The sequence below is a fragment of the Sander vitreus genome, chromosome 12, assembly GCF_031162955.1.
Source record: "Sander vitreus isolate 19-12246 chromosome 12, sanVit1, whole genome shotgun sequence".
NCBI classification, from domain to species: domain Eukaryota; kingdom Metazoa; phylum Chordata; class Actinopteri; order Perciformes; family Percidae; genus Sander; species Sander vitreus.
This window is the reverse complement of record NC_135866.1, coordinates 20,705,457-20,726,256: the sequence shown is the minus strand read 5'-3', so window position 1 is coordinate 20,726,256 and position 20,800 is coordinate 20,705,457. Positions and strand designations below refer to the sequence as shown.

At 41.6% G+C, this 20,800-nt stretch overlaps 1 protein-coding gene across 1 annotated transcript; it reads right to left on the bottom strand.

Annotated features, from left to right (window-relative positions):
* Positions 1 to 279: 279 nt before the first annotated feature.
* Positions 280 to 19,772, bottom strand: LOC144526493 (BMP/retinoic acid-inducible neural-specific protein 3-like). The gene is made up of 7 exons (XM_078264005.1): positions 19,516 to 19,772; positions 14,804 to 15,006; positions 10,856 to 11,067; positions 6,961 to 7,066; positions 3,513 to 3,749; positions 2,654 to 2,876; positions 280 to 1,468 (listed from the first exon to the last, which is right to left on the bottom strand). The coding sequence occupies exons 1-7, from the start codon at positions 19,770 to 19,772 to the stop codon at positions 334 to 336; spliced, it is 2,373 nt and encodes a 790-aa protein (XP_078120131.1). The 3' UTR covers positions 280 to 333.
* Positions 19,773 to 20,800: the final 1,028 nt, after the last annotated feature.

Sequence of the window (20,800 nt, the reverse complement as noted above, 5' to 3'; positions counted from 1 at the left end):
CCTGAAGAAGCAGATTATTAAATGTTTAACTATTAATAAATGATATTGGTGTTTTGTTTCCCAAACTTTAACTTTGATTCTTTGATTAATGCTTATTTAGTCACATGTTTCATATTATAGTGAAATACTTAAAAACTACTAAAAAAAAAGTTTTCAGGGGCTTTAATCCATAAAACTACACTAGAATTATGAAAACATCAAATTTAATTGCACATAATGTATGTACAACAAAGCCTTGAACATGTCAAACACTTGACACAAATGGATCCAGCTGACAAAGGATACGGGCCTGTCTGTGACGAGGAAATAGTACAAAACATCAAATAGTGGCCATTAACTACACAGTTTATTTGCCTCGTACTCTGCGTAGTTTGGTTGTCTGGCACTGAAAGCTTGCAGGGCAGTGAGTATTCTGGTCACGTCTGCACTGGGCAGTTTGAGTCTGTGGCGGAGCAGACAGGCGAACAGATCCACGTGCGGGGCCCCTGGAGGCGAGAGGCGGTTAACCCTGTAGCGCAGCTCCACCAGCTGCAGCAGAGCCGAGTCCTGTGATCCCTGAGTGTACGGGTAGTCTATCTGCAGAATCAGGTCCTGGATCGCCTCAGGGTCAAAGTGTACGCTGTATCCGAAAAGCTGCATGCTGTTCACTTTCATGTAGCCGATGTTGTTAGACGGCTCTGTTGCCTCCAGAGGCTCATAGTACACTGTCAAGTTTTTGTTTCCTCCTGTCACTCCCACAGGGTCCCTGATACGACTCCTCAGGTAGAAATGAACTGTCTCAAAAAAGCTCTTCCATCTGTTTCCTACAGTTAAAGTCCAATTATAGCAGTCCAACGGGATATCCAGTTTGGTCCGCTCCCAGTCAGGGTATCCGTGCTGACCTATAGGCATGGTCCAGCTCTCTGAATGGCTGCCCCCAAAGGGATTCACAAACAGAGACAACACCGGCTCCAGAGTGCTGTTTCTGGTGAGGCAAAACTGGAGGGCGAGTCCGAGGAGCATATGAACGCGGTTGGACTTCACCCGGTTGCTCTTGAGGGTAAGCAGCATTCTTTTCCTCCAGGATGGGTCAAACCAGGTGTTAACACGCACATCATTGCTCACAAACACAGCATTCAGAGCGATGCGCGGGTCACGCCGCTGGAGCAGGTAGCGCAGCTCCAGATCCTGCAGGTCTCGGTCACTCTCCAAGCCAAGGTAGGGGTCCGTAGGGTCGGGCACGGCGGGCCGGCAGGCTCCCTGGATCAAGGTGAAGCCGAGGTTGCAGCCGGAGCATCGTGTCCTGTTCTCTGAGGAACAGGAGGCACAGCGGGCACCGTCGCCCACAGAGCAGGGAATGAGGCCCTGGCAAGGCGGATGGTTGTAGGGGCAGGAGCAGCTGCGGCTCTCGTCACTGTAAACACCAACCTGGTTGTTCTCACTGCAGTATAAAACGGAGAGGGCGTAGCTCAACCAGAAGTGCAGAGGCCTGAGAATGAAATGACAGTTGTGTTAAACACTTCAAGCTTAGAGATACAACACTTCTGTATTGCCTATTAAAGAATATCTAATGCATATTTGTTACTTTGAGTCTCATGTTTTTTTTTGGATTATGCATGCAATGAAGGAAATGTTTTGCCCAAGAAGATTAATCCTGCCATTCAAAATATGTGTTGTTTTGATGTGCAGCAAAAACTATTTTAGCCAAACTCCGACTCGGCTGGAGTTCCAGAAGCAAAATCAGATCAAACTGAATAGTTGAATCTATTGAATTCCCCTTCTGTGGTGCTGATGGGTGGTGATGACACCCACATAACAGATGCACATACCCATACATACTCTTGTAACTGTCTTCTTTTCTTTAAAGTTTATACTGTTTATTTTACAGCAGATACAGCACATAACAATGTTATTTAAATAGGAGTACAATAAATAAAAAACACAATATTCTGTTCCAAAGGGATACAAAGAAACAGACTTACCCAGTGACCCTAAACTACTATTGAGTCCTTTTTTTACAAGCAGAAGGGGTGTGATAAAGATGTGTAATTGGATTGTGAACTAAGAGAGGCTGTGCCGGCATTTGACTAGAGAGCTGATGTATTGTGTCATTTAGTTAATTTCCCTGCCAGAAATAGCTATCAATATAGAGTGTTCATGAGAGTGGCATAAATCTGAGAGAAGTTATAACCACAGTGGTCTCTGGTAGGCTGCTGAAATAAAGTATCCAGGTGGGAGTGCTGCTGAAACAGCAGCTGTAACAGTAAAGAAAATACAGTAATGAATATAAGCAAAGTCATCATGTATTGCTGGCCACAGCAGCTTAAACTCCTGGATGTGATTCCGTTCAAACACATTTTCGGATGCTGGATTGATTGTAATACAGTTTAAACCTGCAGACAGTTAAATGTGTCTGTTTGGCCAAACATGATCCTGTTTGTTCCCCCCCCCCCCCACAGTGGAACAGAGGAGCAGCTTTGCTCCTGTCAGCACATTTCGCCTCACTCCACAACTTTTCCTCAAGTGCCTTCTAATAAGTACCGTCCCGCTCTGCTGCTTTCTCCCAGCACCTGGTGCATAAATCATTTTCATAATTATAAGTTTTGGGGAGCACCTTGGGTTAACAGGCTGCGGTATAAATATTCCCCTCTCTTGTTCTTGTCTTGCCTCTTACCTTGTCCTCTGCAGGACTATTTTGGGCTTTTTTCGGCATCTCTTGCTGAGGCTGAAGAGCTTGTTAGCAGCGCGGCGAGCTTTGGTGAAAAGCTGGTTGCTACTGGTCTCCAGCTGCCTGTAGCGCTGGAGCATGCTGGCATCCGTCCTCCACATGTGTTCCACAACAGATGTGTTTACAGCGTAATGGGTTGGCAGTTTCCCAACAAAGCTTTGGAACTCCTCTGGTAGGAGAAAAAGCACATGAATGAGTAAACTCTGCCTGTGGCTATGTGCCGCAGGGTAACATTATTCCCGGAAAAAAGAACTGTCTACTCCTCATTGTTTGTCCCAGAAAAGCAAACAGATCAAGAGGAGAAATAACAACTGCAACATGCCATGAAAGCATGTTTTGTTATTTTGAATTTCTTTGGAGGGAATGCTAATCTCATGAGCATGTCAGAGGACATCGTCCTTTTCATATCTTGTTTCTTTGAGAGGATACATGTTAATCACCACCTGCGTTCAGCATTTTGGTGAGAACAGATGGACTTTTTAAAATATCTGTTTATTTTCAGACATTGCACCTCTGAGCACCTAAAGAGCACCAGAAGCATCATTTGATCTGATACAATGACTGACAGGTCTCTTGATTCAGCATCTGGCAGCTGCCAGTGTTCGACAGCCAAGAATACCTTTAGAACAAAAACAAGACAAGATTAAATTTATTTTCTTTGTGAAAAATAACCTGTCCTGAAGTCCAGCATTTTGAGAGTTTTAAAAGCCAATGTTCCACCCGTGAGTTTTTGACAGCACAATTCAAGCTGACATTTCCAGGTCTCATTTTGGTGTGTCATAGTGAATTAAAGTCCCTGACTCACCGGATTCCTCAAACTTCTGGTAGGTCAGCCTCAACGTGTCTCTGATGCGCAGCAGGTTGTTTTCCAGAGTGTCCAGGTCAGAGAGAGGACAGTTACACTGAGGGAAGTCCACACTGCACTTGCACCAGCAGTCGCTGCTCTGGCAAACAAACTGGCCCTCAGATTTACAGCCGATGTAGTTGAGAGCCGCCTGAATGAAGCGGCTCTGCAAGTAGCCTGGTAGGATGACCTGCAGCCCTGTGGAAGGTATAAGACTGGATGAAGATGGGCTGAGGTCTTTATTTTGGGCATCCTTGAACAAAAATTCCATAATAATCTTTCAACATATTGTTGCATAGTGGTCTGAGAGAAAACTAGACTCCTGCGCCTCCTCTTGGCTCTGTATTCCGGCTTCAGATAATCTAGCTGTCACGGGAGACTGTGGTCAATCACAGGTCATTTCAGAGAGAGAGAGCGTTGCTATTGGCTGTTCTGCACAAAGAGGACAGAGGGAGAGCTGCAGGAAGAGCACTCTACTTCAAATTCTGCTGTTCTTTTTGCACTCTACCCACTGCATCTTTAAGTCATTTCAAACACAAAAATTAGCAATATTGTTGCAGTGGGTACAATGTTCTTTCATTACTATGAACATACACACTGTAGTTTATTTTGACTCAATGCTACATACACTCCTGTCCTGCTGCCGCAAATACTCACAACACATCAATTAATCCACGGCTGAATATAGTCAAGAACACATACTCTATTTGCTCCTGTTTGAGTAATGTTAACAAAAAAAACACAGTGCCCAGGTGTATTAGGAATTTCTTAGTACAAACAAGAAAAAAAGGAAAAGAAAAGAAACTTATACTTGTGACCCATTTTTAAATGTTTATGTCTTTAACACACAATGGGCTTGGAGCTGGGTTCTTCAGGCAAAATTGGAGAGAATTAAGAAAAGGACGCAGGACCTTTACTTGGTCTTGAGGAGCTGCAGCATTTATTCATGGTCAAACTGAAACCTACACTGTACATTACCTCAACTTGACAACTTTACCGCTAATTTGTTCTCCGCTGCGAGCATCAAAGTTTGCGTCTGGCATTTTATAAGTTAACTTATATATATACAGTGCTGCTCATAAGTATTCATACCCATGCTAAAGTTGACTAAAAAGAGGAATAAAAAAAATCATCTTTTGGAAATTGATCTTAATGCCTTAATTAAAAAAATGAGGAAAAATCCAACCTTTTAAGGACACCAATGTTTTTGTGAATGAATAATGTATTGTAAATAAATAAATGTTCTTCCTTAAAATACAGGGGACATAATTATACATACCTCTATGTTAAATTCCCATAGAGGCAGGCAGATTTATATTTTTAAAGGCCAGTTATTTCATGGATCCAGGATACTATGCATCCTGATAAAGTTCCCTTGGCCTTTGGAATTAAAGTAGCCCCACATCATCACCTACCCTTCACCATACCTAGAGATTGGCATGGTTTTATTTCAGTTAGCCTAATAGCTGGTTTGATTTGCATTGATATGGATCTTATCTCAGTTAGCACTCACTTACAGTGGGGCAAAAAAGTATTTAGTCAGCCACCAATTGTGCAAGTTCTCCCACTTAATAAGATGAGAGAGGCCTGTAATTTTCATCATAGGTACACTTCAACTATGAGAGACAAAATGAGAAAAAAAAATCCAGAAAATCACATTGTAGGATTTTTAATGAATTTATTTGCAAATTCCTCGAGAAAATAAGTATTTGGTCAATAACAAAAGTTCATCTCAATACTTTGTTATATACCCTTTGTTAGCAATGACAGAGGTCAAACGTTTTCTGTAAGTCTTCACAAGGTTTTCACACACTGTTGCTGGTATTTTGGCCCATTCCTCCATGCAGATCAGATGTTTTGGGGCTGTCGCTGGGCAACACGGACTTTCAACTCCCTCCAAAGATTTTCTATGGGGTTGAGATCTGGAGACTGGCTAGACCCCTCCAGGACCTTGAAATGCTTCGTACGAAGCCACTCCTTCGTTGCCCTGGCGGTGTGTTTGGGATCATTGTCATGCTGAAAGACCCAGCCACGTTTCATCTTCAATGCCCTTACTGATGGAAGGAGGTTTTCACTAAAAATCTCATGATACATGGCCCCATTCATTCTTTCCTTTACACAGATCTGTCGTCCTGGTCCCTTTGCAGAAAAACAGCCCCAAAGCATGATGTTTCCACCCCCATGCTTCACAGTAGGTATGGTGTTCTTTGGATGCAACTTAGCATTCTTTCCCCTCCAAACACGACGAGTTGATTTTTTACCAAAAAGTTTTATTTTGGTTTCATTCATTCATTCAATCATTTCATTCATATGACATTCTCCCAATCCAAATGCTCTCTAGCAAACTCCAGACGGGCCTGGACATGTACTGGCTTAAGCAGAGGGACACATCTGGCACTGCAGGATTTGAGTCCCTGGCGGCGTAGTGTGTTACTGATGGTAACCTTTGTTACTTTGGTCCCAGCTCTCTGCAGGTCATTCACTAGGTCCCCCCGTGTGGTTCTGGGATTTTTGCTCACTGTTCTTGTAATCATTTTGACTCCACGGGGTGAGATCTTGCGTGGAGCCCCGGATCGAGGGAAACTATTAGTGGTCTTGTATGTCTTCCATTTTCTTATAATTTCTCCCACAGTTGATTTCTTCACACCAAGCTGCTTACCTATTGCAGATTCAGTCTACCCAGCCTGGTGCAGGTCTACAATTTTGTTTCTGGTCTCCTTTGACAGCTCTTTGGTCTTGGCCATAGTGGAGTTTGGAGTGTGACTGTTTGAGGTTGTGGACAGGTGTCTTTTATACTGATAACAAGTTCAAACAGGTGCCATTAATACAGGTAATGAGTGGAGGACAGAGGAGCCTCTTAAAGAAGAAGTTACAGGTCTGTGAGAGCCAGAAATCTTGCTTGTTTGTAGGTGACCAAATACTTATTTTCCCGAGGAATTTGCAAATAAATTCATAAAAAATCCTACAATGTGATTTTCTGGATTTTTTTTCCTCATTTTGTCTCTCATAGTTGAAGTGTACCTATGATGAAAATTACAGGCCTCTCTCATCTTTTTAAGTGGGAGAACTTGCACAATTGGTGGCTGACTAAATACTTTTTTGCCCCACTGTATCTCCGGCTTGGGTTAAAATAAACCTTTTCTGGCAGAAAGCTCTGAAGGCTAACTTCTTCTGTGTGCGCCAAACTCACGGCTAATCCAAAAATGGGCACAAAAGGTGAGGCATGAGTGGAGCTAAGGTGGGCCGAATGAAGCCTACAGTCCATACTCTTCTCATGTGGCCATTCAATAATAAACTGCAGTTCTGACATTTTCACATTGGCTTTATTGTTCAGCACCAGAGGTTGCCACTGGGGTGAATATGAGGCTACTGCTGATGTCACCATTATAATCTAGGGAGCAGATTTTACCTTGTAGTTGAACCTTGTTTTCTGGACTGTGAACCAGTACAGAGCTGACTGTGTCCAGATTGTCATAGTTGCTGCATCCGAGCGGCCCAGTTCTGGTTTCCGTCACCTGCACAGAAATCAAGAGAATGTGAATCTTTTGTATTGTGATTTTTTTGTTGTCATTTCATCTCTTGAGTTTGCCAATACAGAGAACAAGACAGCGGATAAACTTAGTTTAGTCAGTGGGGAAAGTCCTCTATCATGTAACTTTTACATGATCTTTTCGTATTAATTTGATTCGTGACTCATTTTTACTTCACATGTATTTTGAAATACCAAAAGTACATTGAAAAGCCTCATCAAAGGCTTTTTATGCCTCAAATGAATTTTGAATGCAATGAGTCACAGAAGTGATATTTAAAAGGACTGTTTAAAAAGCTTTCTCAGAGAGAATAATTGGTTTTGATCTAAGAGAAGAAATCAACTTCGCTTCAACTGAAAAACTAGGAAACAGGATATGTGGGTGGGAAAATCTAACGGGGGTCTGGGGGTCCTCTGGGGGGAGGGGTGGGGTAGATGTAATTTCCTGTATTCTAGTGCCTTTTTAACAGGTTTGTGGCTTGAGGATCTCTTAATGGTTGTATGCAATTTATGTTAAATACATTTCTTTAATGCTGTCAAAACAATGAGTGAAGTGGAAAGGAAATCTGTTGTCAAAATGCCCCACTGCATTCTCCAATAAACTACATTCATCATCCAATCATTTCTACTACTACTAAGATTCACTAGGACCTGAGACCTATGTCTCAAAGCTAAATTGTGTTATCTTGGTGGCTTTGTTCACACACACATTTTACACACATACAGTAACACTGCTAGAGAGGTACTCCGGACAGGCGGGTCAAAAAGTGTCAAAGCAGTTATTTAGAACTTACAGCAACATTGCAACAATAGGCCACTTTTTACCATCTCTTCCCCTTTCTCTGTTTCTCCCTGTCTCTCAATTTTAATTATATTAAATATGCTTTATTGGCATGATTGTAACAAAGACAATATTGCCGAAGCATCAAGAAGGCTCATAATCATATTTAAAAGAAAAAGGTACAAACCATAAAATCAAGAAAATACAAAGAAATCTATGAACACTGGCACTGTGTGTGTGTGTATGTGTGTGTACTGAAGTTGAACCGCTGCAGCGCTCTGTTGTCTCTCTCCTCAGTCCTGACAATTATGCTTCCTCTGGTTTTCGACATGGTAAAAGTGTGGGTGGGACTTGTCCTTCATATAATAGCTTCGGGGCCCCTGACTGATTTACATCTCTGCTTAATTTAAACAATAATTCATCTTGATGTTAAACTTACAATTTATGACACGCTGGAACACAAAAACACATAACTTGTGCAGATTAACTCGTGCATATTAGCATCAATTTATGCTCAGGATCCATCCTATTTCCTCATCCTCAATACCATGTGTGATTTTAATGAATGGCCATGTATCGCAGGTACTGCTTTACATCCCTCATAAAAAGGAGTATTCATCTCGCTCTCTTGCTCTTTTTCTCTCGCTCTGATCTTCAATCTGCCTGAACTCCACACACACTGCAAAGTGGCAAATAAATGGAAGTCAGCCTGGCTAGAAATTAATGGAATGATATTTATAATCCATCAAGCTGATGCACAACCATAGGAACACATTCTCAGTTTAGGAGGGGAAAGGGGGGAGGGGGGTCACTTGTCTTCATCAGTGGCTACTCACTTTAGCATCTACGTTTGCTCCTCAGGCTGATTAATGTGTACACTCTAATGGCCATTTCAGATGATAAAATGGATGATTGGTGTTTCATAGTACAGGCACCGCCACTGCTGCTAGCCTCGTTCTGCTTCTTCACTTTCCTCTTTAAAGCTTGATAGCAGGGAGGCGATGGCTTTGAGACATTGTATCTTGTAATATTGTTTTCCACTGCTTTAGTCAGTCACTTAGTCTGTAATGTAGCAAAGACACGTTTGACCATCTTACAGTAACATTTCAACAAATTAATTTATCAGTCTGATGCAAATCAAATCATCCCAGTGCCTTCTGCACACATGAGAAAAAAATGTTTTTTATGTTTTATGTGAAAATAAACTGCATGCTTAAAAGAGAAAAACAGGAGAGATAGATTTGCTGAACCCCTGCAGCTATAACAGGTGAAGTCCCTGGTGCCAAGCCAATTCTGTAAATAAGCATTTGTTCTTAATCCTACCTGATTAAAAAAGTTCTGGAAGTAAATTCCCTGAGCTGGAATTAAAGGATTTTTTAGTGCATGTTAGCACTTAAAGTTGAGTTACCAAAGTGTCATGAATTTTACCAGAAAGAGACTCATTGAGATTAAAAATCTCTTTTTCAAGAGTGTCCTGGCCAAGACAGGCAGGCAAATCCTTCAAAGTCAACCAGAATCCTAAACACATCAGGCAAAACATCTGGCCAGATGTGGCTGCCTCCAAGTCAATCAACATCCTCTTAAAAGCGACCAATGAGACCAACTCAGTAAGTTTCATGGATTTCTGTAACTTGTTCCATGCAGAGGAACCAACAAACTTAAACGCCTTTTTTCCCCAGCTCAGTTCTAACCTTTGGAACAGACAGAAGGAAAAGATCCTGGGAACGAAGATTTTAAGTCCCGGTACTATTTACACTGATATAGGTCAGAAGGTAGGATGGAAGGAGACCTAAAACAGCCTTGTATATGAAGATATGCCAGTGTTGAAGTCTCCGTGTTGATAAAGAAGGCCATTCAACACGTTCATACAGTTCACAATGGTGAGTGAGGGCTTTCATACCAGTGATGAACCTCAGAGATCCATGGTATACAGTGTCCTTTAATTTAAACGTTGCTCTACACACATTGTGTGGTGGAAAGATGAAGAAGTACTGAACTTTGAGGTACTTATATGCTACTTTATACTTCTTCTCTTTTGCCCTCTTTCTGAGAGAAATATTGTATATTCGATCCACTACATTTATTTTAAAGCTATAGTTATTTGTTACTTTTCAGATTAACACTAAAATTGTGTGCAACAATATTACACACAATCCATATGATCTGTTTGTAAAATATGAGTCCTTGTTATAGATGAAACTACCAAGCAGTATACAATGCTGTTTACATTAGCTTCACCTCAACTAATTGTTGAGTAAATGTCAGTGCATCAACAATATAGATCCAATAATATAATAAAAGACCATTGTCAGGAGTCAGTCTGCATAATAACTGTGTTTTACTGCCCTCTCTTGTTGAAATGTCAAGTCCGTTGTACCTGTAACCAGGCCCAGCAGTGATGTCAAAGTGTACTGACACACCCTGGAGTACACTTCTACGTGTACATCCTTGCAGATGAGAAGTTAAACCACTGACGGTCAGCAAAAAACATGATTTTAGCAGGTGATACATTTTACATTTTGTTGCAAAAACATGTAACATTTACTTACAGCAAGTAACATTTTCAATTCAAGACTTTTACTTGTAACTGATTGTTGTGACTGTTATAAGTGTGGTATTGCCACATTTACTTTTACGTAAATTATCTGAATACTTCTTACACTACTTAGCTTAGGCTCACAGTAAAAACAATTATGTAGGCAAGTAGTATTTCGTTGGTGCCTCATTCTGGGTCAATTCTAACTTTGTGAAATGTGTGTATGCATTTATTTATTGATCAATGTTCCTCCCCTGATGACTGAATAAGTCAAGCAAACATGTTCAGTAACTTCAGCAGAACCCAAAACCAGTCCACCTCGATGCTTTATATCTTGCTGTTCCCATATGAAATGCTGGAGGAGGCTAACAAACACCAAGCCAGTGAAACCACACAGCTTTTATACACTGCCTGTTTGGCGTTTCATCTAGCAACACTTCTACTTGACCTCCACATACCCGTATGGCGGTGGATGCAATCTGGAGGTGGTGCAGCCGGCGCAGGGTGCTCTCTCTGTCGGTGAAGTAGGAAGCAGCCAGCTGGTGAAGGTCCTCCAGGGTCACCGACCCCGTAGTGTTTGAGCTCCTGTTCCGACTACCATCGGCCCCCGTGGGTGACGACTCCTGGCTGAGCTTCCTTTTGTCCACAAATATTGTCAAAGACTCCTCCCCTGTTGACAGTCAGGCAGAGGGAAAAGGAGAGCTTCATTAGGTCTGACAGAGCAGCACTAATCTTTCATCTTTCATTAGTATGTTTTCAGATCGGATAGAAAAGCGCAGTAGTGATTAAGGCCTAGTCCACACGTACACAGGTATTTTAAAAAAATCCTGTCTCCATGAAAATGCAAAAACATAATTGAAGTGCTGTCAAGAGCATGCCAAGCCAACAGACGACGATATAACCCCAGTAGCGCGAAGAAGAAGATGTTGGCAAATCAGAAGCCTAAAAAAAAGCTGTTACTGGAAGACTACCCACCAACTTGAAGTCCAACGGCCTCGTCCAAGACTGGCGACGTTGGCGGTGCCAGTGTTGGATTATGCAGCACTGACCTCTGTTTCACACATAGACTATGGTTCCACAATACAATGGAAGTTTAACTGTACATGTATGTATAAATATGTAAAAAAGTCCTGCTAGCAAGCCTGTTACCAGTACTATTTTGGCTAAGTCTGCCATTGCAAGAAATGTCGCCTCATTTGTGAAGCCTCACAAAGGAGATAACGGCACACACTCTGACGTTACAAGCCAAAAACTTTTCGCTGTCTATGCGACAATAACACAAAAACAGTGTTTCGAAAAAAGTCTTCAAGCTGGCCAGAGTTTTCCAAAAGATCCATTTACAGTGACCTAAAATGCCATTTGTGGACGAAAGGCCAAATGCATAGAAAAAGTTTTGTTTTTAAAAATATCTGTGTACATGTGGACTAGGCCTAAGTGCTATAGGGGAACTGATGGTTTGGATGATTGGATTGGATTAGAGACCTTCTCTGTCTGGCACAGAGAAGGTCTCTGCATCTATCCCAAGGAACAGAGAGCTTATCCAAGATCATTGATTAACTTTCCCTAATTGTTCTAATTATCTTAATTATATTAACCAAAAATGACATTAACAACAAAACACAAGGTCTCAGGTCCCAGGGATACAAGCGCATTCTACAACTGGAAACATCTTAATCACAAATAATTACAATTATTACATTATAAAAAGCAGCCAGGGAAACCAAACTACCACAACAGACTAATTAGGTCTTTTCACACTTTTAACAACAGTAAAGCACGTTGTCAAGTCTGTTTCAATATGAGCTCTATAAATGAATCATTGATAATCTTTCTGACATTTAATAATGATGATTGAGATGGTTTACAGGCTCATGTGATGAATTAGTGGTATGGGCGCTAGAAATAGCTACAGCTGTGCACAATGACAGCTGTTCTGGTGCTGTTGGGAGAACTTTGCCGATGCGACACAATCGGTGAAGTTGCACTGCTTCTTTGCTGTTCTTCTCAATGACTGGTCAAATAAGCCAAGTACCCCAATGATTGAGATTTAAAGAAGTATCAGGTGTATGATTTACAAATCAGACCACATTGCTGCGTTTGTGAGTACACACACAGTTTTTGTCGTGAGTTTTATGCATCTGGCCCCAGGACTTTTTTGTGGTGAAGTCATGGAATTCCCATTTATTGGGGTGTTTTCTGACATATTTTTTCTCCAAACTGCCTCATCTACATTGTTTCTAATGCAATATTTAATTTCCCCCACATTTCTCAGTATAACTTTCAAAATGTGCCCCTGAGAAATTGTATTAAATTGCTAAATTCAGCTGTGGGTTATTACATTTGCAGGTAAAAGCAATAGCATAGTGTCCACACTGTGACCTACATAACTTCCAGGTCAATTATATGCCCAATACACTTTTATTATGTAAATAAAGGGCTGAGTTACCAGGATAATACAGCTAGTGTCTCAGAGTAGTGAGTGCAATTTGACATTAAATCCTCTCTTAACTCCAACAGCAAGTGAAGGCCATTTTTTTAATACAAGTTTCATTGGCATTTCTTTTCCAAAATGGTCCCTCGCCACACTTACAGAGCGTCACTCTGGTGACATTTGTACTTGTAATGCTATACAGTTAATACACGTGTTAACAGAATTTCCCACTTGAAGACATGTTTCAGTCAAAAAATGACCAACACCTGACATCTTTTGATGTAATAAGTCGTCAATTAAATTTCTGGTTTTCCTTCAAATGTGATTTAGCTTAATCAGCAAAACTTCTGCCTGGGATTAACCTTATTGATTTTACTCATACAACACTTCCCAGTTTGACCACAGGAATAAATACATAAGCCATTGCCATTGGTGTGCCATTATGAAAGTCCTCCGAAACTAAATCAATAAATTGCCTTTGAAAGTGACACATGAGCGCTTTCTGATCTATGAAATCGGTTGTCAGTTCCCTATACATATGACTGATACAGAAATTATTCATACAACTGTTTTCTGATATGCCACTGCTATGCTTTGTTTAGGTTTAGTCACCAAACCTGTATGCAAAAAAATCACAGTCATGGTTAAAAGAAAACAATGTCTTTTTTTTGGCAAGAAAAAAAGTATGTGACTTGAACTCAAGACAGTGCTCTTTGTTTCCTGTTTATAGCAACAATCAACATTTAACTAAATCTTTTCCTATCCTTCATCATGTAGTTTTGGAGCCCAAACCAAACCACCGTAATGTTGGCAGATCAGAAAATAGTCACATTAATAGTCATGATCTAATGCCCCTATCGGCAGGATTACATTGTTTGTAAGTGGAAACCAGAAACAAACAGCGGCCTTTTGTGTCCAAGTTCACGCTTTCCATCCACCTTGCCTTGCCCCCTACGATGTTTTATAGCTTTAGAACAAAATTATGCTATTTCTACCTTTGTTTCTGACAGACACAAGTCATAATTGTCATTATCTGCTAGAGGTCCTTGTTAGGTAAACTTAAACACAGGGCATGTTAAACAGTTGAGCAAACAACATTCTCAAAAGGCGATTCCAAAGCCCCCAAAACATCTGAATTGACTGTTCAAAACTTTAGCTTGCAGCAGACTTCAACTTCGTTTGGATCAAGTTTACCACGTACAACATCAGCTACGTTAGTCAAAGTCTGACCGTCTTATATCAAGAGTTGCTCCAAGTTAAACATAAGAGTTTCACCCTGTTATTAAACAGTTCAGTGTTGCACTGCGGTCTGCTGAGTCCACTCTCAAAGGAGGTGATTGTATCTTTGTCTTTTCTATGATGGATTTCTGCCTGAGAGATTTATGAACACTGGTATGAAATGTTTAAGCTATATAGAATTGTTTTGTCTTTAGTTCTGAGATACTGACAGCCAACCCGTATGTTTACTGTAGATTTTTGGCCAGTTACTGTATTTGTGGGAATAACATAAAAGCGCACCGAACATCAAAATAATTCTGGAAGGTGACTTGCCAATAATTGTTCTCAACAAAATTTGCCTTTGGATAGTTCCTTCAAATCTGTGTTATTTTCTTTGAGCAGACACTTTTTAAACCCACACTTATTTCTGATATTGAGTTATTAAAGATAAGCCAATTGCATACAAATGATAGTGTTGTACAAAAGTGATGAAGTTTCACTTAGGGAAACGTGCTATTTTTGACAGCCAAACAAAAATATACAATCTGCCTTTCACTGCCTTCTCCAATTTATTTTTTGTACACGATATCGGAGTGATTTGATGTTTTTTGTGAGCCAAAAAACACTGATCCAGAAAAATTATTATATGCTTTGTTGTTCAGAAAGCAACAGACGGTAAAATCAGTGCTTAAAAAAGAATCACATTAGAAGCTGTGCGAACCAGGCATGCTTTGAAGCTCTGTGTACTCCACTGTACCTCCTAGAGTGGCAGAGAACAGGACGTGGGTGCCATATTTCTTGATTAGACTCTCTGTAATCGTCTGGAGGGTTGGCCGCCTCCCCAGCTGACGGATGGTGTGCATGAAGTCGGGGTCGAGGGGCAGAGCCAGGCCGCCGCTGCCACCAAAACCTTCCCGCTTCTCCACCGCCAGGCTGTTGACCTTCCATCGACCAAACTCCCTGAAGACACAGCAACACACACACATGCACAGAGACATTTGCTTACTTGGCTTAGGCCTTTAGTGGTGTAAAAGGCCCCAGGCGGCTGTTTAACAAGCTGTGTAGAAAGAAAAAGCAGAGGTGAATGTGTGTTACATACAGTGAGCGACTGTATATTATAGTGTACAGTGTATTAACCACACAAATGCACAAACATTATTAACACACGATGAAGCTGTTACGTATCCCCTGGGGAGCATATAAGAAAACCACTTCTAACTACATGCTTGTATTTTTTCTTTTACCAAAGGGAGTACAAGATCACTGTGGGCTTTAAGTCAATCAGGTAGTGGTCAGTTATTTATCCCTTGTTAAGTTTTGCCCATGCTTTTCCCCTGAGAATCACATAAAGTTTATTAGGGCATCGATGTGTCCATTTGATTTGTGTTATTTAACACTATTAATGATGCAGTATAGTAGAGAGTGGGTTGTTGATGCTTTGTACTACTCCCACTTGGAGCAGAAGCTCAACATTTCCACCATTTATCCAGCACCTTTAACTTTCCATTTAAAATTGTCTGCTCATTTAACTAATTTTGATGCACTCTTAATCGTAGCCAGGGCTGTAGCTACTATTGAGGACATTGAGGTCATGCCCCTGTTATTTTGTCTGGAAATTTGGGGGATTTCTTTAGGCTGATACGCGTAATTGTGGACCAGGATGCAGTATTCTACCAATTGATTTTTTTAGTGGAGAGGCTTTGAAACTGCATTAAGACCTTTATGTTGAGAAAGAAAACTGTAATTTCTTTATTACAGGATAATAATATCCTAGGGGGTTTCCTGCAAAGACAATAGGGAAGATAGAAACAAAATTCCGGGATAAGCAGTTGTTGATTTTCAGAGGAATTTCCTTAAAGGAATGGTTTGATGTTTTGGGAAATACGCTTGTTTGCTTTCTTGCAGAGAGTAACATGAGTAGTTTGATCCACACTCATCTGAGAGAGGTATCAATCTACTTATCTAACTCTCACCAAGACAAATGAGTGTATTTCCCCAAATGTCAATTTTTTTTAAAGAACTGCTCCAGTCTAGTAGCCTGGTCCTACCAGACTCTCGTACATTTCATTTGTACAGAGAGTCTGGCCACTCTCCATTGACAAGTGTTAACTTCCTTGAAGGCGGGTACTCTGTTGAAGTTTAAAACTATTGGATCTGCCCAGAGCCACTCTGGATCTGCCATAACCAATTGCTAACGTTTGGTCGTGAAGTATGTCATGCGCATGTTCAACAAGAGGGGAGACCGACAACTATGCATCATTAGCGTTAGCCTTAGCCAACTCCTTCACCACTAACAGAGCGAGCTGGAAAATCTACCTTTTCCCGAACCCCGTGGGGAGGAGGGCCACAACATCATGGCCACCAACACAACTCAGCAAATATTGTTCTTGCTCTGGCTTTAACTTCTGGATATTCTGCAGCGTTGCCACAACGGACTGAATGGCTTCGCTCGCATCTTTCTAGCGCACGTCCTCAACGTCATCATTCTCAGCCACTCCCTCTGTTCGCTGATTGGACCGCCAAATATTTGGAAGTACGTAGGAGGGAGGAGCCAGTCTACCAGTCTAGTGGTTCAGGTGTTAAAACATACTCAGGTTGGTTGGAAACATATTCTGTGCAGTAAAGTCCTGCATTTCAGCCCAAGCCTGATGGGGCCCGACTTATTTACAGGGCTTTGGGCCGGGCTTTGGGCCAAAATTCGGGCCAATTTTCTCGTCATACCTCCCTCTATGGTGAAATTACAAATCACAGCTAAATGCGTGAATTTCTGTTGTATAGATGTTTGGCCATTTGAAACAACAGCAGGGAATGGTTTCATACAGTTAACATAGGAGCTGATAAATGTAAGTGCAGCCCACAGCTGACTGTCAGCTACAAGTGTACTCCCTGACCCCACCACAATTTCACGAAAGTGCAAAGAAATGGCGATTGCTAAGAGAGGGGATGTGGTTGAAGAGATCAAGGGGGTCATGTTGTTGATAAATGTGGACATGACAACTGACATATGGACGGATGATCACCGTAAAATAAGCTACATGTCAATCACATGTCACTATATGTGCAGTCTGCCTGTCATAGCTAGTGGATTGTTGGTAATTGGTACGGACAGCAAATATACTACTACTAATAATAAATCATATTTCTACGTTTTCAAAATAGCTGAGCTACTTCTAAATATTTCCACATACCCCCTGGTTGTGAATCTCTGATATCTGTCACTGTTGTCTGAACAAGCTTGCCACAGCTTTAAATAACTAAAAAAGATCTTATTGGCATGCAGCACTGCAACTCCCACAGCAACAGAAAGACGTAAAACCAAAATAAAGTCCTGCATCATCGGCTGCCATTACTTGTTATCTTGTGCCCTTTGGACACAAGTCTTACTGAACTCCAGCTATTCACAAACCGTCTGGGAGACACAGCTGCTACTCTCTCTCTCTCTCTCTCTCTCTCTCTCTCTCTCTCTCTGTTCTCCCTTCTCTCCATAGCATCAGTTAATGTCTACCTCTCCCAGCGTGCTGCCCGCTCTCTGTGTACCTCTCTCCTTCTGGGAGGCAATCAAATCACTGCCATGAGAAAAATGATCAGCAGCGAAATAATTGGGGAACCAGGACAGTGTGGAGTGTGTCATTACAGCCAATCATCATAATGAGGGGACAGGCTGAGTGCCCGTCCCTGGTGGACAGATAGGCATTGTGGTTTCAGCCCAGTGTTTAGCCTACAGCTATTCCATCAGAATGCACATATGGCAAAAGAGGGGTGTCTTCTGTAGGAATGTATTCAGTTATCTAAAGATAAAGGTTTACTGTATGTACTGTAAGCAATCAATAGTGATGTAAACAAGTCAAATGAGGGAAAACACTACAAAAGGAGCAGTGAGGAGCAAATCAACAGCTTAATAACATACTGCTGCATGACTGACAGCCATGTGATGCTCATGGTGATGTTTCAGTTATTACAGAGATCACAGGAGCAGAATAAGCAGTTCAGACTCCAGTCTATTTAAGAGCACAAAGAAAAATACCAAGCATCTGCAACTCTGTGGGGACTGTAAAATATATAGCTATGTGTAGTTATAACATATTTCAAAGAATAAATCCTTCTGTGTTTCCACAATTGATTTTTTTCCTGATATCTAAAAGACAGTATTGGCCAAAACAGGCAAATGACCAAAGTTGGGTCTCATTTTGGAGTCTTCCCTAAAATCCTTAATCCCTAATCCTTATAACAGCCTTTGGGTTAGAAATGCGAGCAGGCTTCTGACAGGTTGCAGGATTGACTGCTTCAGGGTAAAAGACCCTCGAGCGGTGAGATGTCTGCCATCCGATAGAAATAGTGGCCTGTCTTCGACAGTCCGAGCTGTCTGCTCCTTTTGTCATTTCCAATGAATTTCACTAAATGTGTGACCGGTTTGGAAAAGAAGAAGCCTCAAGTCAGGGGGCTATTGGGACATTTGTGCAGCAGGTCTATTGAAAAAAAAAATGCAGCTGTCACTAAGAGATAAACACCACAGCCTAAATGATTCCTGAGAGGAGATAACGGACCAGTTGATTCATGCACGTACAGATGCGGAGCATGAAGTAACTCTTGAGGCATTAATAAGTCACCTTAATGTTAACTATATAAAAACTGCACTAATGCACACAAGAACAGACTTCACAAGAACATCTCCTTCTCCGCAAGATCCAAAAATCTCTCAATATCTACACCCAAACAACTGTAGGTAAAGCAACAACATATCAACACACAGACCTTTGACAAAATCATAAACATAAACATTAACATATGCAATTACTAATATATTTAATTCAGACCCATCTTATTGCATGTGTGTTCCCTAAACACTGACTGGAATGCATCGATCAACTTAATGGACACCTAACAGTTGTGACAAAGCAAAAATACAGTAGGCCTATACTGCATCTTAAGAATGCTTGTGAAGAATATTTAGACAAAGGCAGCAGTGAAGTGCAGCACTGCAGGAAGTCACTGAAAGAATGTACAGTAACTGTTCACACACTGCCAGGGGATTAACTCCTGCTATATAATCAAATGTAAAAACACTGAAGCAAAAACCCAAGAAAGGAATAAATCAATGTTTGGTGCTACAGTATTCACATTAATGATAAGTTTTCACTCAGAATACATAAAGGTATTTGCAAAAAGGGCACACTTTGCATTGCTACAGTAGTTCTTCAGATTTGCTCATCAGCTTGAAACTAATTTGGTACAGGTGTGATACCTGTGAGGGCTATCCTGAGAGTGTGCAGGATTTCATTCCAATCACTAGAGCAGCTGCCTTTACTTATTGCTTCCATTTTGGCTCAAAGTGCTCATTAGTGAAATTATCCAGTGGCATGTTTGGTGAAAACCTGCAAACACTCTCACACAGCCCAAACCTGAAACTCCTGAAAGAAGCATGTAAATACATACACACACAATAAACACTAAGCTCTCCGTCTGTCTCACCTGTAGATCTTGTATCGGGTGCTGAAGCCTTGCTGGTACCTCTCCGCAGCTTCAGTGAACTCCAGGGACTGATGGAAGGGCCCTTTATCCGACAGCAGCCAACCCAGGGAGCCCGGGGCGCTGTCGCCTTGTCCGGCGGCGGCTGCGGCTCCACCGGCCCCGGAGGTCCAGCAGCAGCAGCAGCAGAGCCAGAGGCTGAGAGCCGCCCCCTCCCATAGCAGAGACAGCCGCTTATGACTGATTCTCTGACAGCTCATGCTTCACCCAGCGACACCTCATTCTCTCCGGACTAGATAGAGGACAGACCAGAAAGACAGTGTACAGTTTAACATACGAGATTTGGAGGGTAGACTATAATGTGGACATTTCCTTTTAAACCCAGCATTTGAGAGTTAAAAAGACTAAGTGCACGATCAAATGTTTTATAAAAAAAAAAGACACGTAGGCCTACCTGATTTTGCAATAGGGATTAAACGAAGCGCTCTCAAGAATAAGTGAACTATATCTATCTTGCGAGAGCTGCGAATAAAACCTCTCCAGTTCATTGATCCAGCCAAATTCATTTATTCGTGATGAGTCCTTTCTATCAAGCGCTACTCCAACTTGATTCCTGCTCTCACTCAACTTTATTTCGGGAGACGATCTTCCCGCATCCGTGCACCGAACCGCTCCTCCGTGAGAAGTTGCAGCAGCGGAGACACGAACACAGAGGAGTTCATTCTAGGGATGTCCGTGCGGGCAGAGATATTTCCAGAGGTTGAACGCAAAAGATAGATTTTTCCATCCTGAGCGGAATCCCTTTAATGATCCTTCAAGTCGCTGTTATTTTTCTACATTCTCGATAAATGTTGCGTGTGAGCTGTTATTCCCCCCTCCGCAGAGCGAGCTGGTGGATGAATGAGCGCCTGCTTCAACACAGAGAGCTTTTTCTTCCCGTTTTTTTTTTCTTTTTTTTTTTTACAAGTGAGATAGCAAGAATGCGAGCAAGTGAATCATGATCAGGGAGAAATATATAGTCTAAGTGGATTCAAGTTTTCAGGACAACAGGGCGATGATGATGATGATGATGATGATGATGATGATGATGATGGTGATCAAGGCTGCTTCCATCATTCACCATTACCTTCACATAATTCATCCTCATTATGGCATCACAGCGTGTTCCTCTCTGTGTGAACGTGGCACCAAAGCGCTAAAAAAGAGCTTTGGCGAAGGGCAAATATCTGCCAGTGTTGTCCCCCCCCCCTTTATTGTTCTGTGCCACAGTTCAGAGCCTGTACCTTGC

Excerpts from the sequence above, each read along its gene's own strand:
- LOC144526493 (XM_078264005.1), bottom strand. The coding sequence starts at position 19,772 with ATGAGCTGTCAGAGAATCAGTCATAAGCGGCTGTCTCTGCTATGGGAG. Across the intron at positions 15,007-19,515 it reads ACCCGATACAAGATCTACAG|GGAGTTTGGTCGATGGAAGG; the intron begins GTGAGACAGACG and ends CTGTGTCTTCAG. Across the intron at positions 1,469-2,653 it reads ATAGTCCTGCAGAGGACAAG|GCCTCTGCACTTCTGGTTGA; the intron begins GTAAGAGGCAAG and ends TTTCATTCTCAG.